General features: G+C 50.9%; 7 protein-coding genes and 1 non-coding gene across 8 annotated transcripts; 2 read left to right on the plus strand and 6 right to left on the minus strand.

Moving 5' to 3' along the window:
* Positions 1-570: 570 nt before the first annotated feature.
* BO87DRAFT_432468 (uncharacterized protein) lies at positions 571-2,032 on the plus strand (the record flags this gene model as incomplete). The annotated part of the gene is made up of 1 exon (XM_025627624.1): positions 571-2,032. The coding sequence occupies exon 1, from the start codon at positions 578-580 to the stop codon at positions 2,030-2,032; it is 1,455 nt and encodes a 484-aa protein (XP_025485300.1). The 5' UTR covers positions 571-577.
* Positions 2,033-3,341: 1,309 nt separating this feature from the next.
* BO87DRAFT_296788 (putative MFS sugar transporter) lies at positions 3,342-5,111 on the plus strand (the record flags this gene model as incomplete). The annotated part of the gene is made up of 5 exons (XM_025619000.1): positions 3,342-3,397; positions 3,453-3,793; positions 3,858-4,095; positions 4,147-4,667; positions 4,720-5,111. 5 exons carry the CDS (start codon positions 3,342-3,344, stop codon positions 5,109-5,111), a joined length of 1,548 nt encoding a protein of 515 aa, XP_025485301.1.
* A 179-nt stretch (positions 5,112-5,290) lies between these two features.
* On the minus strand, positions 5,291-8,806 carry BO87DRAFT_420927 (uncharacterized protein; the record flags this gene model as incomplete). The annotated part of the gene is made up of 3 exons (XM_025627030.1): positions 5,291-7,337; positions 7,389-7,782; positions 8,764-8,806. 3 exons carry the CDS (start codon positions 8,804-8,806, stop codon positions 5,291-5,293), a joined length of 2,484 nt encoding a protein of 827 aa, XP_025485302.1.
* Positions 8,611-8,701, minus strand: BO87DRAFT_t7. Its single transcript has one exon. It is a non-coding gene; the product is annotated as a tRNA-Pro (tRNA).
* Positions 8,807-9,080: 274 nt separating the features above from the next.
* On the minus strand, positions 9,081-9,416 carry BO87DRAFT_420928 (uncharacterized protein; the record flags this gene model as incomplete). Its single annotated transcript, XM_025627031.1, has 1 exon — positions 9,081-9,416. The coding sequence occupies one exon, from the start codon at positions 9,414-9,416 to the stop codon at positions 9,081-9,083; it is 336 nt and encodes a 111-aa protein (XP_025485303.1).
* Positions 9,417-11,405: 1,989 nt separating this feature from the next.
* On the minus strand, positions 11,406-13,426 carry BO87DRAFT_371968 (uncharacterized protein). The gene is made up of 2 exons (XM_025622171.1): positions 12,392-13,426; positions 11,406-12,321 (listed from the first exon to the last, which is right to left on the minus strand). Exons 1-2 carry the CDS (start codon positions 12,977-12,979, stop codon positions 11,749-11,751), a joined length of 1,161 nt encoding a protein of 386 aa, XP_025485304.1. The 5' UTR covers positions 12,980-13,426; the 3' UTR covers positions 11,406-11,748.
* BO87DRAFT_7285 (uncharacterized protein) lies at positions 13,059-13,665 on the minus strand. The gene is made up of 2 exons (XM_025629510.1): positions 13,593-13,665; positions 13,059-13,336 (listed from the first exon to the last, which is right to left on the minus strand). Exons 1-2 carry the CDS (start codon positions 13,631-13,633, stop codon positions 13,138-13,140), a joined length of 240 nt encoding a protein of 79 aa, XP_025485305.1. The 5' UTR covers positions 13,634-13,665; the 3' UTR covers positions 13,059-13,137.
* A 1,585-nt stretch (positions 13,666-15,250) lies between these two features.
* Positions 15,251-17,254, minus strand: BO87DRAFT_371971 (putative nucleoside hydrolase). The gene is made up of 6 exons (XM_025622172.1): positions 17,067-17,254; positions 16,869-16,972; positions 16,645-16,814; positions 16,551-16,585; positions 16,189-16,485; positions 15,251-16,120 (listed from the first exon to the last, which is right to left on the minus strand). The coding sequence occupies exons 1-6, from the start codon at positions 17,100-17,102 to the stop codon at positions 15,497-15,499; spliced, it is 1,266 nt and encodes a 421-aa protein (XP_025485306.1). The 5' UTR covers positions 17,103-17,254; the 3' UTR covers positions 15,251-15,496.
* Between the last annotated feature and the right edge of the window lie 802 nt (positions 17,255-18,056).

The following is an 18,056-nucleotide window of genomic DNA, read 5'->3' on the forward strand; positions in this document are numbered from 1 at the left end:
CCAAAATGGTCAGTCACAGTTGGTATGCTCTATCTCTCATTGCAGACGCTGTTCATTAATGTTGAATCCAAGTTACATACGCTTCGCATTAATGTCACTTTTGAGAACAAATTAACATTCCTTCAACTAGTTTTCAACTAGTTCTCAATGAGCTTTAGGACAGGCTTTGGACTTGATTGAAGTCGTCAAGGAGATTGCTCGATTTCTCATTACTGGAAGTCTATTTCGCTCTCATTAAATCCATGTGGTTTGCCAACGCTATGGTGGACCTTCCACTGAGGTGTAGGCGATCAATGCATGGTCTAGAATAAGCCAACACAATGTGAAGCTGTCAGGCTTCTCTCCCCCCGATGTGGGACATGATAGTCATCTTTATTCTCTGGCATGGGTTGCGGTTTCCTGAATAGAATTGGCATACCCAGAATGTGACTTGACTTACTGCATCACGAGCACCTCTCAGGAAGCTCCATATACAGTAGACTCATCACATTGACTGACTCAAACTTCTTCCACAGCATTTTAGCAGGCAATTTCTTGCATAAACTTGCATATCAATCACCCATTCTATTCCTTTCTCATGTATTGTCAGCAGCACCTTTTTGCACTTTTCTATGCAGTATTGGGAGCTATCTCCAATATTACCCAAGATGGCCCTCTGCCGACCCCATACCGAGCAGTAGGTGATGACCACCAAGTTTCATGCTCGGACTCCTTGTTTGGTGCTTCGAGGTTTGTCGCAATATCCCCAACCAAGGGTCCAGAGGGACCGGGATGTGCAGTATCCTTGACGTGTCCTTGGGTTTGGAAGACCATGAAAAGGGGCGACAGAGAGAACAGGAACACGGTTGGCGGTTCACATCCTCCAAATGCAGTTGAACCGACTTTCAAGCTCACCTTGGCGATAACAAATGTTGGAGACCGATCGACAGGTATGCATCACTGCGAAAGTGTCTTAGAGCAGCTCGTTCTCGAAAATCGTGTGGATGACCTGCAACATTCGATAGCCTCTGCCCGGTCGTTGGCTCCCCTTCAACATAAAGCTGCCTCTCAGGAACACAGAACGAGGAGATGGCCACGTCAAGAGATGCCAACGAATAAGACTGACACGAGTAGAGTCAAGGAGGCACCTCCATCAAACCCTCTGACGCAAGGCTACCATGGGATCCTGAAATATATCATCTCGAAAATGGAGAGTGGTAAGAGCCGCCGCAAGAGGACGGATGCCTCATCCGATATCTCTCCTGACATTGGCGTGAGGCAATACTATGTTCAGAGGGACCTATATAGCCTTGGTGGACCGACCTGCGAGGACACCATTTGTGAGGGAAGCGATTGGAGGACGATATGCATTTCGGATCACATCCCAGACAATAAGAAGGACCAATGCATCATGTGTTATCCCCGAAAGCATATGGCGCTTGTACATGGCTATTGTCAAGAACAGAAGTATAGGGAGCTGGACATATTCTACAAGACATGCGCTTTGCTGGGTGCATCAATCCTCGCGGCTACGCTCATATACTTGCTGCGTGAAATCTATAGGAGACTTCGGATGCGATACCAATATCTCCAGGACATTTGTCACCGCAGTCAGCTCTCAGGAAGTACTACTACAAAGACCGGGTTTTCGTCTATGCATCCTATTGGCGCATTGGCATCTTTGTTCCCTGGAGTTCCTAAAGCGTGGAATGACCCACAACGTCTATACAATGGCGCTGTTGACGGGGCCAATACTTCTACAGGCAATGATACGGTGATCCGGCAAAAGTTCCGGCGGTTTGGGCCCTTCATGAAAGATCACCGTAGGAGAGTACAGGACATCTTCGATCTCGAAGATTATCAGAATGGGCCAGAGCTGGGCACTAGAGTCCTGGTACTTCCACGAGCTCGCAATGCGAGCATACGAAGACATGCTGTAAGGTTGGGCTCTGGCACGAATCCTCATTCGAACGAGGATGCCAGTTCGGATTCCAAAGTGGCAGAGGGCAACGTTTCCCGACGGACGACTTCTCAGCAGAGCTATTTCAACTGAAGTTCGTGGCCGAGTTATACGGTCTTAGAATTATGACTGTTATCAAGAAAATGTATGTCCTAGTCACTATGAAGTATGATAGTATGAATAAATTGCAGTGTATAGAAATGTGCTGCACAATGGTGGTTGTTCTGGCCCTGCGCAGAAATGGCACCTGCTTCTCAAAGCTAATGGGCGGCCACAACTAGGACGAGACCAAGTAGCGCAGGAATGCTAGCCTCCCCGTCAAAAGTCTTTCATATGAGCTATTGATAGTCGCGCTAAGACCAATTCAATTTGTTCGTATCCGGGGTCATTCGCATTGTCGCGTATCATCCACTGAGCGGCCCGGCAACTCTGGCATGTGTCTCTGTCACGAATCGTTGGAATAGGAGGATGGATCTAGAAAGCCATGAACTAAAAGCAGGAAGAAGAAAAAGAGCCTGATAGGAATACGAGAGCTGGCTTAGGATGGATCATCGGGCGAGATTAATTTCAGGGGGATCAAGGCCTTGTCTCGTGACCCCAGCCCGTCGCCATCGGATTGCCCAACCTGTTCTTCCCTCCGTTTCCTCCTCCTCCTCTCCTCCACTCCTCCCCGCCTCCCCCAAATTCTCCCTTGGCCTCCATGTGAATCATCCCGGAGCTTAGGCGCTGGTCCTATCATAACCCCTGTTTCATTCCATTGGTGGACCCTCTTTAGCCCTCCTACCAACCTTCGCGTTGCTGATTCGTGGAAACACCTGTGGATATCTACCGCGTCTGGCTCAGAATTTCCTCGAATCTCGACCCCGGATTTCTCCACATTACGACTACCCCAACAATGGCCTGTTCTGGGGGAGTCTGGGGATGGCACTTTGAGCTTTCCCCGTGAGGCCCACCCCGGATACCCCACCACCGACAAAATCCTGGAGACGAATGGTCGAATGCCGTGCCCTACACACCGTCTGATCCTGGATGCTAGGACCTCTGATAGCCCAGCTCCCCAAGAATGCCTCCGCGTTAGCGTCCACACGAGTCCTGGAACTGGTGTTATAGCGCCCTATGGCTTAATATAGCGCTTGCCACCTGGCTGCTGGCACGCGGCATGGTAGCTTATCTAGCGGCATGACCGGCGCGCCTCTACCAGGTCGGATATATATACCTAGTGCCGCAGGACGCAGTCCTTTCTCACCTTCTTTTTCTGTACACAAACCACTGCAGCCCCTTATTCTTCTTGGGCAGTCTCGACTAGCTGGGGCAGCTGTATGGACTGCTGACCACCCACCTGGGAATAACTTCTGTTTGCTATCAAGGCGTATTCAGGTCGCTTACGGCCTTCACTGCCACGATGTTTGATTACGATTTTGAAGTCAATCCTTTCCAATCGAAACGAGCCTATAACTGGTACACATGCTTCGCTGGTGTGTGTGGAAAGAGTCACTATACTAACATCCGTTAGGTTCATCTCCCTCGTCGCAGCAGCATGCATGGTCTTATACGGTTACGATGCATCCGTTTATAATTCCGTACAAGGCTCGGACAATTGGGTGGCCTACTTCAATGACCCTGACGAGAACATGATTGGAGGTGTCAACACGGCCTACACCGTGGGTGCAATTGTTGGCGGCTTCTTCATGGGCGGTCCCATTGCCGACTTTCTGGGTCGCAAGATCGGAATGGCCACTGGATGCATATTGGTCATCGCTGCTACATTCATGCAGTGCTTTGCGCCTCGTGGCAACATTGCATGCTTCCTTGCCGGGCGATGCATCATCGGTATTGGCCAGGGTATCGCACTGAGTAAGTTTGCCATCGGTGTTCTTAGCAGAGATGACAGAGTTCTTACTGACGCTGTCTTGTTCAGCTGCGGGTCCCATCTATATCGGTGAATTAGCACCCCCGGAGATTCGTGGAAAGATCATGACCTTCTGGCAAATGTTTTACTCGGTTGGCTCCTTCATCTGCTTCTGGGTGAACTACGCGTGCACCAAGCACTCCACACACTTGGGCGAGTGGGATTGGAGAATGGTTGTCATCTTCCAACTCTTGGTTCCTGTGATCATTCTCTTCATCTTGCCTACCATTCCCGGTTCGCCACGATGGTAAGCGCTATTGTGGACCCACTTGAAGTACCCTTATTTACATCCGCACAGGTACATCCAACGCGGTAACAACGTCGAAAAGGCCCGCAGAGCGCTGCGCAGAGTTCGAGCAACCGAGGACGAGGTTGAAGACGAGTTGCTCAGAATCCGTGAGGCCATCGAGTACGAAAAGGAAGCTATCTCTGGCACTTACGCCGCGCTGTGGAAGGACAAGTCCCTCCGCAAGCGCATGTACTTGGCTCTTGTCATCAACGCCGGACAGCAAGTCAGTGGACAGGGTACCTTGAACACGTACTCCACGAAAATTTACGAGAAGGTTTTCAAGAGCGCTAACCAAATCGCGCTTATCAACGCACTCAATGCCACCTTTGGAATCATCTTCACTCTGAACGCCATCTGGATCATCGATCGATTCGGACGCAAGTTCCTCCTGATCGTTGGTGGCATTGGTATGGGCATTTGCATGATCATTGTCGCAGCCGTTGAAACAGAAACACCATCACCGGGTGGGGCAAAGACAGAATCAGTCGGCATATCGATCGTGTTCTTACTATTCTTATTCATCTTCTTCTGTGAGTCCCACTGATAACTCCATCCATAGGACCCCCTACTAATTATCTTAAGACAAACCCTCCTGGGGCGCTACCATCTGGATTTGGACATCCGAGGTCTTCTCCATGAACGTCCGCGCCCAAGCCGTGGGTATGGCAACTCAGACTCAAAACGTGGCCAACGCCATCGTGCAGCAGTTCTTCCCAACCTTCCTTAACAACTGCGGCTTCTACGCCTTCTACATGTTCGCGGGCATCTGCTTCCTCCTCGCTCTATTTGTGTTCTTCTTCGTCCCCGAGACCAAGCAGGTGCCGCTGGAGGAGATTGATGCCCTCTTCGGCGGAGCCAACCACGTCACACAGGGTGAAGACCTCTTCTCTAACGAGAAGCAAATGCGCGTGACGCACCAGGATACGGGGATGGAGAAGCCCAGTGCTGTTACGGTCGAGGATGCACGACGTTAATTGATCGAAGTATTGTGTGATTTACGATAATGATGTAAGCCATGTGGCATTGGCGGACTATGTGAGCAATTCAACTTAGGGTCAATCCTATATACCCTTACTCTTCTTCACCTATACCGTACACACCAAACGCCTCTACTAGATAGTAGTATATAAGCGTAAGGAAATAACCAAACAGCTCACCTCCTATAAACCGTCCTCGTAATCAACCCCCCACCCTCAACACCACCACCACCACCTTCCCCAACCACATTCTCCCTCACCACACACTCCCACTCCACAACAGATACCCCCTCCATCCTAAACACATACTCATACTTCGGATCCCTCTCCTTCTCCCGATCCATGGGTCTCGCCCCCGCCGCAGCCCGAACCACATACCTTGACCCCTCCACCCCTTTACCATCATCATCATCATCATCATCATCATCATCATCAACAGAGCCCACTATCCGCTCCGCCAACCCCACAAACACCCCATGCGAGAACTTCCCCGCGTGAAACAGATCAACATCCACATTCCAAATGAGGATTTGACCGTTCTTCTTGCTCCAGGTTCCTTCTGTGAGGCGGTAGATGTAGCGTTTCTTCATCACCTCGATATTGCTGTCATTATCATTGGTATTGGTGTGATGTACCTCCTCATATACATATTCCTTCTCGTACCAGATGCTGGATGTACGACGAGGATGGAAGGTAGCTGTTCCTGTGACATGCGAGATCTGGGATGAGCGTGTTGGTGTGGGGAGCGATGACGGTGAAGGTAGGATGTGAGTGACGGTGCGCGTGTAGGTCCATCTTCCGTGGAGGGCGCGGAATATGGCCATTCCCATGCCGAGGTTGTAGTTTGTTGGGCTGGGGGTGATGGTTTGGTGGAGGGATTTGAGGGTGTTGGTGCTTTCGCGCGCGATGAGGGTGGAGAGGCGGTCTGTTGGTGGGGTGGGGGTTAGGTAGGGGGTGGGGATGTAGCGGGAGGGGAGGACGGGGCCGTGGTTTATTGTATCGTTGTGGTTGTAGGGATTGGTTTGATGATTGGTGGTGGAGGATGGGATAGGAGCTCGAGGGATGTTGAGCTCGCGGGCTAGGGTTTCCATTAGGCCTACGTAGTCGCCCATTGGGAATTGGCTGCGGGGGAGGGTTGTAGTGCGGAGGGTGCGGAGGAGGTCGCGTTCGTGGGTCTTTTGGGTGAGTTCTTCGTTGGTGAAGTAGGGCCCTGTGAAGGAGAGGTCTTTGGCCCATGTGTTTGCGAGACTGCGGGCTTGCATTTCCATTGCGCCCCAGTAGGGGCCGCGGTAGAAGCCGACGAAGCCGAGGTCGGGGATCTCGGCGTGCGAGGTGCCTTTGCCGTCCAGGATGAGTGGGATGAAGGGGTCCGTGGTGGAGTATTCGAGCGTGGAGAGGACGGGCGAGGGGAGGAAGCTGAGGGATGAGAAGGGGGTGTAGCCGGTGGCTGTTATTATGGCGGTGATGTCGGATATGGTTTCTTGGGTGCCGTTGGGTAGTGTGATGGTGAGGGTTGATGGGCTGTTGATGTTGGATACTCGGCCGATGGTGGGCTTGATGAAGCCGGAGCGCACGTATTCGGCGTAGTCGTCCCCTATGCCGATCCATGATGGGTGCGGATCTTCGCTCTCGTTGCTGGGGATTCCGAAGCTGCCGATTTTTGCGTACTCGCCGCCGAGGAGGGAGCGGAAGTATGCGTTTGTCTTGTGTATACGGTCTGTCGAAAGCGGTCCGAGTCCGTACTCGACTTCGCCGGGAGGGCGTCGGGCAAGATCGTAGAAAACGAGGTCAAGGGGGAGGAATTGCATGTTTTGCGTCTTGGTATTATCCTGAAAGCCATCATGGGGTAGGTGAGTGGGTATCGTCCAGAAGGGTCTCGAGGAGATATGATGGACTTCGTAGTCTCGTCCGGATTGGATCACTGGGGGTTTGTAGTCCATCGTAGATAGATGAAGCGCCACTGTCGAAGCAGCTTCTACTCCCGACATACTGCCTCCAATAACGACCAGCTTCCCACCCGAGGACCCAGTCCTCTCCAGCAGCCGCTGCACTTCGTCTATAGTCTGCACTTCAGAGCTGTGAACAACCCTATCAGCAACCCCAGCTAGACCAGGTATATCCGGGAAGTGAGCTTTGGCAAAGTATCCAGACGTGACGACCAGATAGTCGAACTCTTCCGATTCCACCTCAGGTCCGTCGCATTCAATGCCATTTGCATCTATGCTGTAAGCCATTAGCCACTAGCATCGTATGAGCGATGAGTAAAAGACACACCTTCTCGAAGTCCACTGCACCGTCCACCTCGCCCTCAACCCATCGGTCTCTCGAACCGTCCTCACAACCTCCTTCCCCAGCCTCAAAACCCCCTTGGGAATATACAAATTCGCATATTTCTCCAGATACTGCCCTACCTGTCTTGCCTGCGGGAACATCGACAGCTCCCCCTCCCCAATGACAGACTCCCACGCCAGATCCGAGAAAGCCACCGTGAACCGACTCAGATTCGTCCGTATCCACGGGTTGAGCCGTCGCTCAGCGCCATGGTCAATCGCCGTGGGCCAGAGACCACCAATTCGGCTGTTTTTCTCGAAGACGCTGGGAATGAAGGTGCCCTCGGGGAAGCTGTGTAGGAGGGTTTTGGCTGTTACTAGTCCCGAGGGGCCGGCGCCTGTAGTGGGGTGTTAATAGATGGCTTTAGTTTGGTGGCGGGGTGTACAACTTGCCGATGATGGCGACTTTCTTGGGTTGGACCATTATATGTACAGATTGTTGTCTTGGTCCCAGACTTGGTGGTGCAATGTAGGAAGAATGATGGTGTGGAGTTGTTCAGTTGAGCTGGGCGGTTAGATGTTCCCTTTCTTTCTTTCCCCTCGGCTTCTTAGCTACTAGTTTACCCCTCATCTTATCACCGCGCGGCTGGGGAATGAACCCCTGCTCGCTACTATTAGCGTTAGAATATGCAGGGGCATGGAGGGGCAGCTGTAGTTATTGGTACTGTTTATTAGTATATTTTATCGTGTGGCAGTGATCAGGTTGTGGGTTGGTTTGTCGGTGATATACTATATGTTCTTGTAACATTGTGATGCTTATAGATGTGCATACTAGTATGGGACCTTAATGTATGCTCGTGCAGTAGTGGACGCATTATTAGATTAGTGGCAATTTCAGTGCCACAAGCCTCGTATGTGATTATCACCCCCTGTCAAGGAAACCAACCAAAAATATTATAACATTCTAGCAACAAACGAAAGTATACCTCTAAGATAAGCACTCCATCACCCCAAGCACCATGCTATACAGACAAACCCGAGCAACAATCGGGTGGAAGCAACCGATGAACCAACCGCCCATTAAACCGTAAATCCGCAAAAAAAAAAAAAAAAAAAAAAAAAAAAGGGCGCCTCTGAACAGAACTGCTCAAGTAAAAGAAGAATTCAACCATCCTCATCATCATCATAGCAAAGGAGTCAAACTGGAGAAAAACAAAAAGTGAAACGGCCCGAGCCGCGGATCGAACGCGGGACCTCTCGCAGATATGCTTGGGTTTGTATCCCTAAGCGAGAATCATACCACTAGACCACCCGGGCGTTGCTTGTTGAAACATGGTTTCTTATTTTGCTTTACGAGAGGAAGCAAAGCGCACGCTTACTATGTCCAAGTGTCTCGCCTCTAGCGCCGACACCTGCATGCATGGCTGCGTCGTCGAGTGGATCAACCGTTATGCCAAGCACAAACCCTCAAGCCGAGTGAACAACTATTTCCATATGTACCGGTCGGACAGAGTGCTGAGACAGTCGACTGAACAAGTCTTCACAAACTAGATCCCTTGACGCTGAGTCTCAGAGTATTCATTCAATGATGTGAGAAGATGCGGGAGGGTAAGTGCGCAAGGAAGCATCGGTGTTCGATGTATTCCCCGCAGAAGGAGGCGCAGGAAGAGGAGGAGGTACGTAAGGATGGCGCGTCTCAGTAGGACAGTCGCTCAAGCCATGCAGAGATCTGCAACTCTCTGCTATGTTTGTCGGGAAAACAAGCATCGGTGAACAGCTGCTCTGTGACCAGAGCATCGACATTCCTCTCAGTCAAGGGGATCTTGTACCGGTTCTTTTGCCTGAGGAGTTCTCGCTCAGCACGTGCAGACGGCGACAGTTTCTGGAGGGTACTGCGAAGACGTCGCATGCCTCGACCTGGAAAATGTGGGATTCGGGGCGGTCCGAAAGGCGTATCGACTTTCCACGGATCCTCAGAAACGATGGAACGGGCGTTTTTCTTTCGCTGCAAGGACCGAAACTTGTTGGACATGGTAATATTTCAAAGCCGCCAAAGGGTGATAGTATTGTTGGTGCCATCAAATGACGGGTGGTGCGTGAGTGTGCGAGGAGGGGCAGGAATGGGGTAGGGGAGAGAGGCTGTGGCGTAAAGAGGGAATATATAGTTTGCAGCCCGACTTAGGACTATGAAGGCCCACGGGAAAGGGTCACCGGGCGGGGCAGACGTGGATAGCGCGGCACCGCAGTGCGGGGGCACCCGTGGAGTGCACTAACTTGCACTAGTCTGAGCCTGTCTGAACGTGAATGAGGGCTGCCTTTTTTGCGCTTTTCTTTTTGCCTTGCCTCGACAATAGTCCTCCACGGGATTTACCAGAGACTCCGGGAGAGCGCCACTGCAATGATCTACAACTCCTCAGGCAGATTGAAAATCAGCCCAAATGAAATCTCACACTATTGTTATACTCCACCCAGTTCCTTTGCAGAGACACCGCCAAAAGAAAGAGAAAGCCAAAAAGTTAGTCCGAGCAACGTCATAAGAAAACTTGGCTAGTTTTCACCCGACCAAGTGTTATCCCACCCAAAGTGGAGGGTGGATCTGCCACTTGTAGATCTTCTCCCACATCGCGCCCTAAACCCAAGCACATCCACAGAGCCAAGGGTTAGTCTGCATTGCCTTTCATCTTGGCCATAGAGGCAGTGCGAACATCCTTTACTACGTGTATGAGCCCTCCCCTCCAAAAAAAAAAAGTAGTGCCTATCTGTGAAAATGTGCCGTACCTACACTAGCTGCTTCACTTTTATGTTTGCATGTACCATGCCATGCACATAATATTCCGCTGTCATTGACTGCCTCACAGATTGCTGTTGATGAATATTACTCCTACCCTCTCTCCCCTCCCTTTTACCCCTAGATACTATCTACTACTCCGCACCAGAAAATCCTTCAGGATTCATGCATGTCTTGGGGCTTGGCAAAAAGCGAGTCTGCTTGAACTACATTCGCCTCCAAATGCTTGTGTAGTGGAACGGGCGCGCCCTCCTCCAAGAAGCGGGGGGATGGGAAGAGGCTCGCGTCCACTAGTGAGCAGAAGCGAAGCGAAAGCTTCGATGTGATTCCGCGGAGTATCTATTCCCCTTCTCTGTTCAGTAGAAAGTTGGTACTTAGTTGCTATGGTGTGGATGACACTTAAAAAGCAAATACAAGCGTTCTTCAACTGTAATCATCTTCATCATCACACCAATCGCCTCGTCCTGCCAAACTGCTCTCTGCACCACCGCCACCACATTCCAATAACCCCCGACACCCAGAAGAGCATTGATCAAGGTGGGAAATGGAATGCGCCTAGAAGCACCAAAGAAGCCGAAATTCCAGTTGCGTGCGGGGTAAGAACCTAACATCGGTAGCCGCATCTAGACACGAAACTATTACACGCATCCACCCAGTTTAGGAAAAAGCCGAGAAATGGCCGTACGTAAAGTACACATCCCATCGGTCTTTGGTGGAGATGTCGGATATGCGGCACATTTTGGACTAAATCGTCGGAATTGCCATTGCCACTACCGCATTCTCTTTTCTATAGCAAATGCTGTTAAATAATGTTGGTTAAGTGATTGTGAAGGATTAGGATTCTAGATGGTGCGCTAGATACAAAGTCGAGACTTGGGATCGTCGCGCTGATTGGCTTTCCATCATGAGAGTCGGCCGCGAGAGAGGGGAGGAAAGAAACAAAAAGTACGACAGTGTTGCTTGGCTCGTGCTTGGCTGGTCTGGGCTTCAAGTGTCATCGTAAATAGGAGCTGTGGGTGTAGTAAGCAGATGGACTGTCTTGGGGAAGTAGGTTAAACTTTATTAGGACGACCGTATAGGCGGGGAGGAGACAGCGTTTGGCGTCGCATTGTTGTCTTTCATGGCTTTGGTCAGGAGTTTCTCATGTTATTAGAGAGGAATGTGGGTTGGAATGCTATCGTGGGCTCAGTTGATAACCTCAGCGCGTGATCTTCTAGTAAGATTATTGATAAGTTCTGTGAACAATAATAGACTCTTCTAGATTCTATCTGACATGGCAGACTTGCAGACAATCCTCCCATAATACATTGCCAGACAAATCTAAATGGGCTTATTTTACGCTCAAAGCATAACCCTAACCGTTAACTCACATTGGACCAGCCTGCCTACCTGAAACGATGACCTGAAGTGCCCAGAATAAGAACGAAACGCAAAAACCAACAGCACCGGGCCAAACCGTTCATTACCAGTTCATGATATCAAAATTCCGCACGCCAATTGATCCCCGTACCTTACAAAGGAGACATCATGAGTGACTGTGAAAAAGGTGGAAAGAGGGAGCCGGCCACCATGACCCCTAGGAGATAAGCAAGTCTTTAACGCTCATCCCGATCTTCCTTTGTGGGTCCTGGGTGTGGGGATCCTCATGCCGGGTAGTGGAATTGGTGGACACGTCGTGGACCGAGCCGACAGATCCCCGGCAGTCCCGGTTCAGCATTAGTAGGGCAGCGGAGGCTTCGTGGTCCACATCGGCGGAAGACGCTATGGAATACCTAGGCTGGATCACTGGGGAGGTGCTGGAAGAAGACATAGCCCAGGAGCCACGCTCAGAACGCGACGGATTGTCGGATGGGTGGGTTGGGCCCAGTGCCGGGCTTGGTGTGATGGACGAAAAATTGGGTGCATTCCCGGTAGGACCACCGCTTCGGGGAGAAAACGCCGGGGAGATTGCATCCGTGGCAGCATCGGTGGGAGGTAATTCCGGAGACACGGAAGCCGATGAAAGGCCCGACTCTTCTGCCAGAGCTTCCGGAGACGTTGGTGAAGGAGGGGCAGGAGGCATTCGCGGCGAGGTAATTGTGTGTCGATTACCGGCAGTTTTCAGATCGAGTATACATTGTTCCAGGTAATTGACGTAATCAATACTTGCCTAGGTCATCGGGTACGGTTAGCGACCGGCTTAAGGACAGGGGTCGTCGAAGACTGAGGTTGAGACAAACCTGTAAAATGGCGAGTTTGTGCATGTCCTGTCCTTTGCACGCCGGGATCATGTCTTTCAGGGTTCCAAATTCTTCATTCATTTTGGACCTCCGCCTCCGTTCGATCAAACTGTGAGCTGTCTTCCTAGCAATCTTTCGGCCCGCTGCACTAGTTGCGCTGGGTTGTTTCTTCTTGGAATTGGTCGAGGCACCATTGTTTGCTGGCGTTTTGCCATTCTCTTTTGTGGATGCTTTGTTGGCTGCTGCGGTCGGCTTTGGCGGACTTTGCGTCTTGGGCTTCATCTGAATGATTTTGCGAGTGCGTGTGGGGGGTGGTGGAAGGTTAAAGTCTTCGAGAGGTCTCTTGACACCAGTCTGACGCGGGGAATTTGCCATGAGACCCAGTGCAGGATTCGGCGATGCTGGAGACGCTGGAAAGGAAGCGGATGGATCCGACTTGGATGGCCTTCTGCTAGCAGCTTGCATCTTGGATGGACTAATGGCAGCTGGAGGCAATGCGAATGGATCTGAAGCGTCCACCGATGCATTGTCCTTGACTATGAACTCCCCCGACATGGCAGGGGTTGGTGGTAGACGAGAGCGTGACATGGCCTTTGTGGAAGTGAAACGCTCAAAGTCAACCCGATGATTACTCTTCCATTAGACGGGCTAATAGGGTGGATGGTCAAGTCAAAAAAAGTAAGATTGGACCAATGGTAGAGCAAAGTTGGATAACAACCCGTTGAGTGTCGTACAATCGTAAGCCGTCAAAGATGAAGAAGATAGGGGAAGTGGGATAGGATAGGACAAGAGAGGAAGAGAGGAGAGGCAAAGGGAAGAGGCAGTTGGACGGGCAAGAAGCAGAAATGGTTATTGAATCTAGGAAAAAGCAATATGACCGGAAGTGAACAGCTGGTGCTGGAGAGTTGGGGCTCCTGCACAAAGGAAGACGCACGGATAAACGCCCTGCCAAAGTGTTGGTACCTGGGTTAAGTTTATATGAATGGATAGGGAGGGGAGAGGCGACACAACGAGGCAATAGTAGACCGGAGGTAATAGGTCGGAGGAAAGTGGGATTGCGATAAGAAACAGGTACTTCTACGGTGTAGTGACTAAAAGTAGTGGTTACTTTTTTCCCAAATTCTAATCGGGATGATCGACGAGGGAGAGGGGGGGGGGGATTGGCGTTGAATTCTGGATTTTCGGGAAGCTTGCTCATTACCTATCTAGTAGTTTGCTGCTTGCTGCAGCCAGCATGCGCATACACCTCTTTCACTACCACCTTAGTAGAGTTGAGACCCGAGTACTAGGAATACTAGTAGTATAACCGTGGATGGTGGGACTGGCCATCCCGAAGCGGAGGACCATTCCAAGTGTCGCGTGCTTAAAGAAGCCCACGCGGTAGATTGCTGGCCCGTCATTGGCCCAACAGCACCGCCGGATGGGGGACACGAGACCGGTTGCCTGGGGCCAAACCGCCGACGCTTTTGGGGCTCGTGCTTCGGTCCAGAGTTCTTATGGGTTGTACGAAGCTGCCGGCTCATGTCCCTTACTTTTCGAGTCCTCTCTTCCCATACTACCAGGTACCTAACTCAAGGTACTCCTCCTAACAAGTCTACTGTGGACTACTCACTTTGTGGTCTATCTAGTCTAAATGCATACTACTACTATGCCCCCCTTCATGGATTCGGAAATCCCCACAAGCCACGGGTGCCGGAGTGATACCTCCTAGGTACTACTAGATACCAAGCTGCTCCCAATTCTGACCTGCACTTGCCGATTTACTAAAGATGGGGTTCAGATCCCCTACTCCTTTAAGCCTGACTACAATCTAGATAAAATTGCGGAATGGACCACGCTCACGTACACGACACCCTAATTGGTGCCGTTAAAGAGCGCAGAGGGCTTGCGTCGCCACCGAGCTGACCCCGGATCCTTTTCGATTGATACCAGTCTCATAACTTCCCGAAATGTCTCTCAATCTTCAAGCAATGCTCGGGTTCCTCAATGTGACAGAACCCAGGCAGGTAAAGCGAGGGGAAGAGGGCAAAGGGAAATACCAGTCACACCATGAATCCTCATCGACTTCACTCACTATCGTCAGGAATCGAAGGTGTCCATAAAGTGGATCTGTCTAACATCCCAGACCCGCAAAGCCTGAGAATACGTCTCGGGACTCAAATGGTCATGATCTCACCTCGGCCGCTGGTTGAAGCCTGGCGACGTTCTCGTCCAGAGGGGGCATTGGAGCACGTGCAAGCCGTCCTCCCAACCAGTGGACCCTCCTGCCACACGGGGTCGCATGTGCATGTCGGCCTCTCTCTGGTCCTTTCCCCTTTGGTATTCGGACAGACAGGTCCTCTCTGCTGCCCGGGAATTCTCCGCATCATACTCGTTATGCTCAGGTAGGCCAAGCGCCCGAGACACGCCCCAGTTGCTCCATCGTTACCAACTTGCCGTCTTCTCCTTTGGCCGCCGTGCCAGCTCATTCACCATCGTTATCATCCTCGCATACCTTTAATTACCTCTTGCAAATTCTCAAATCCTAATAGCGGGGCAGAACTACCACATGGAAGCACATGCCCCGCAATGCACCTGTAGTAGTTTCTGCATGGACTGTCGCTTGTCACGGTAAGCCAATGCTCTCTGTTGCTATTCGATTGGCTATGGCCAATCGTATCTATCGGAAAATGCGATGCTCTCCGTGCCGCATATTTCTCCCCCCGAATTATGTGCTGCTTCGTAATTGAAATGGGATGATCCGAAGCGGTTTGGTACAACTAGACGGCCGCTTGGTGCAACAGCTGAGGTAACACCCCACTACGCGGTTGTTTCTTGGCTAGCTACTGGTATACGTGGAGATACTTGATCACACGTGGAGTGAATAGTTAACTCTGGAATATCCTGGTGCGTACTGGCTGGTACCAGACAGGACAGTCCGTCACGTTGGCTTACACCCCAACAGCTCTGAATTCCAACAGACTAATGCTCGTAACAGGATATATTTCCGCTTGACTGATATGATAGTAATCGGACATCGACGGGGCCGGAAGCTGACAGATTGCCTATTCACAATGCACCCCAGTGGTGACTGGGTGGTGCAGTCCTAGTCTACTCGGCACTACCTCAAGTGAACAGTCTCTGAAGAAGCACCTCACCAAAGGTGTCTTCCACCGGAGAGCCATCCATTCTCCACACGCGGTTACCAGCCCTCAGGCTTAACCACAGGCCGTGATCACTTGCGCTCTCCTCATCGGCCTCGATGCGGTGCCGGTTCCGTCGGTCGACAACGCACAAGCCCCGCGTCCACTGACCAGTAGTCTCAATGCGAATGTCTTCTGGTGACGTCGCTGAAGGTTTCCACCCGTCATCTTCGGCGGTCATAGCATACCAGACACATACGGGGTCGTGCAGACTAAGGTCCGCGGCATCGCCCACGTGCCCCGGATGCAGTCTCTCAAGTGTACGGAAGGTATGAGCCATAAAGGCAGACACCCATTCAGCCAAAGGCGATCCACTCTCCAGAAGCGGCGTGATTATTTGCCGGAACTGGCCTTGCGTCACACCATGCCTCAGCGTAATATCGAGGGGAAATGTGCGAAGAGTGAGCTGTTTGCTAAGGCTCGGAGGATATTCGGGGAGACTCGTTGCGGGCGGCAGAGTACTTCTGGGAGAAGGGGACGTGAGAGCATAGACTCTTGCTGCCGCAACAGCGTCAGCGTATGTGTTGAACTCTGCAGCTGGGGTAACCTAGAAGATGTCAGCATCCCATGACTCTTTTCATCCCCAAACGGGGTAGGGTTCAGGCCAACGCGCACGTTTCCAGGTTTGTTGATTGCTCCTCCCATCACCACTACCTCTTTGACGCGGAGGAAAGTTTCCGGGTCAGCAGCAGATGCCAATGCAAGATTAGTAAGGGGACCGACTGCCACGAGAGTGACGGTGTCAGGATCATTTTCCCTCAAGACACGGAGAATCTCCTCGTGTGCGGGACGCCTGGAAGGAATGAATGAGCGATGAGCTGGATCTCCCTCCGGAACGGGTTTGATCTCGCGGGAATCAGAGGAAGGGTCGAAGAGATGCTCCCAAGCTTCTTTGGGGGTGAGGTGGGGATGCTGAGAATTCGTGTGTTAGCAGTCTTGCAAGTTTTGTAGTTTGTAGTTCTGCGTGCTTCACGTACACTGGCATGAATACCCCCCAAGCCGTCCGTACCGTCTAGAGAAGGGTTAGCATGGCGGGCTTGATTAGCAAGACTTGCCATTTGCGAAACTCACGGAAGTAATCTGCAAGCATCTTTTGGTCCTCCAAAGGATCCTCTGCACCCACAGCAACGATTGGAGGAGAAGCGCGAAGAGTACCAAAACCTTCTGGCCGACCTTGCTCTCGACGCCATTTCATCTCCCGCTCCAGGATGTGGAACATGGAGACAACATTGCGCAGGCAGCTATCTGAGTGAGTATAGGGCCGTACTATCGAGCGACGGACGGCGCAAGCTCACCTTTTCACCTCGATGTTACCAAAAGTAAGCGATATTAGCAGAATCTCAACATCCTCAGGCTCGGCAGAAAATGCCAAAAGAAGGGCAAGAATGTCATCAATACCCTGTTTGGACTATCAGCACAGGTTGTAACTAGCAAACATTCTGAAGCAGAAGTGGAGCTCGGATGGTGATCATTGAACGAAGTGATGAACATACGGGATCAGTATCGATGATGATCTTTTTCGGTGCCATTGCTACAGCTTCAGCTCGCGTGCCGAATTTGCCACTATCCAATCAAAGTATATTGGTTTTGTGGTACAAACCGAGTTGGTTTTTGCTGGAGAATTTGCAATGACGCGGGTTTCGGGCGATGGGGGGGGGAAAGTGGGATGGTCTTGGCCGGCGTTATCATGGTTGATCCACTTCCAGCTATCTGTCCGAGTCCCCGAGCAGCAACTGAATACTACTAGTTAAGTAGACTCACGGACGAATATGCTATTAGTCATGCCGACAGTCCAAGATAACTACTAACTAGTAGCTATCTAGATAGTTGACTATCTAAACTACATACTGAGCGATCGAAAGAATTAAACGCTTCCTGCATTGCTCTACCATACTGTGAAGCTGACTTGGGGTAAGAGTATATGACTAGTTCTCACAATAGACATGAGGATGCACGTCGGTCGAAGTTATTATCCCCGAAGCATGGGGAGTTGCATGAATACCTACAGGGCTAGCAGCATCAAGCCAGTCTTCTTTAGAGCTTCTCTTCTCCGAGAGAGGGTCGGACATTGGAACAGATTCAGGAGTTCGTAGCGAGCTCGGATCATCTGCCCTCCCAGCATTGATGTCAGCAGGCACAATGCGTGTGTAAGTAACTATCACAGCACATCGATATCCTAGACTGTGACAGCCAATCATTCGCTCTTCCGTGTCTTTTAATCAAATGGCTTTGTTTGGGGTTACATTTTCAATGGGCCTCATGGTTACTCTGCAAGGGGTCTAGAGCGTTGTATGTTATGCCTTAATGCTCCTGCTTCTGATCTGTTCTATATGATCCATAAATCTGCATTATTCAATAATATGAAATAAATCATAAAGCGGACAACAAGAATATGCTACAGGTAATTATTATCTCCCATCCTCTATGATAGATACTCTTTCTCTCCAAATCAAGCTGCTCTGAGCACAACGGAAGGACCTCCG

The sequence above is a fragment of the Aspergillus neoniger genome (assembly GCF_003184625.1).
Source record: "Aspergillus neoniger CBS 115656 unplaced genomic scaffold BO87scaffold_1, whole genome shotgun sequence".
Classification (NCBI taxonomy): domain Eukaryota; kingdom Fungi; phylum Ascomycota; class Eurotiomycetes; order Eurotiales; family Aspergillaceae; genus Aspergillus; species Aspergillus neoniger.

Bases quoted from the DNA above. Each gene is read 5' to 3' on its own strand.
- BO87DRAFT_7285 (XM_025629510.1), bottom strand. From the start codon at position 13,633: ATGCGCATGCTGGCTGCAGCAAGCAGCAAACTACTAGATAG. The intron at 13,337-13,592 runs GTAATGAGCAAG...ACACTTTGGCAG, and splicing joins AGCAGCAAACTACTAGATAG to GGCGTTTATCCGTGCGTCTT.
- BO87DRAFT_371971 (XM_025622172.1), bottom strand. From the start codon at position 17,102: ATGGCACCGAAAAAGATCATCATCGATACTGATCCC. The intron at 16,486-16,550 runs GTACGTGAAGCA...ACGAATTCTCAG, and splicing joins TGGGGGGTATTCATGCCAGT to CATCCCCACCTCACCCCCAA. The intron at 16,121-16,188 runs GTGCGCGTTGGC...GACATCTTCTAG, and splicing joins CAATCAACAAACCTGGAAAC to GTTACCCCAGCTGCAGAGTT.
- BO87DRAFT_371968 (XM_025622171.1), bottom strand. From the start codon at position 12,979: ATGTCACGCTCTCGTCTACCACCAACCCCTGCCATGTCGGGGGAGTTC. The intron at 12,322-12,391 runs GTTTGTCTCAAC...CCGATGACCTAG, and splicing joins ACAAACTCGCCATTTTACAG to GCAAGTATTGATTACGTCAA.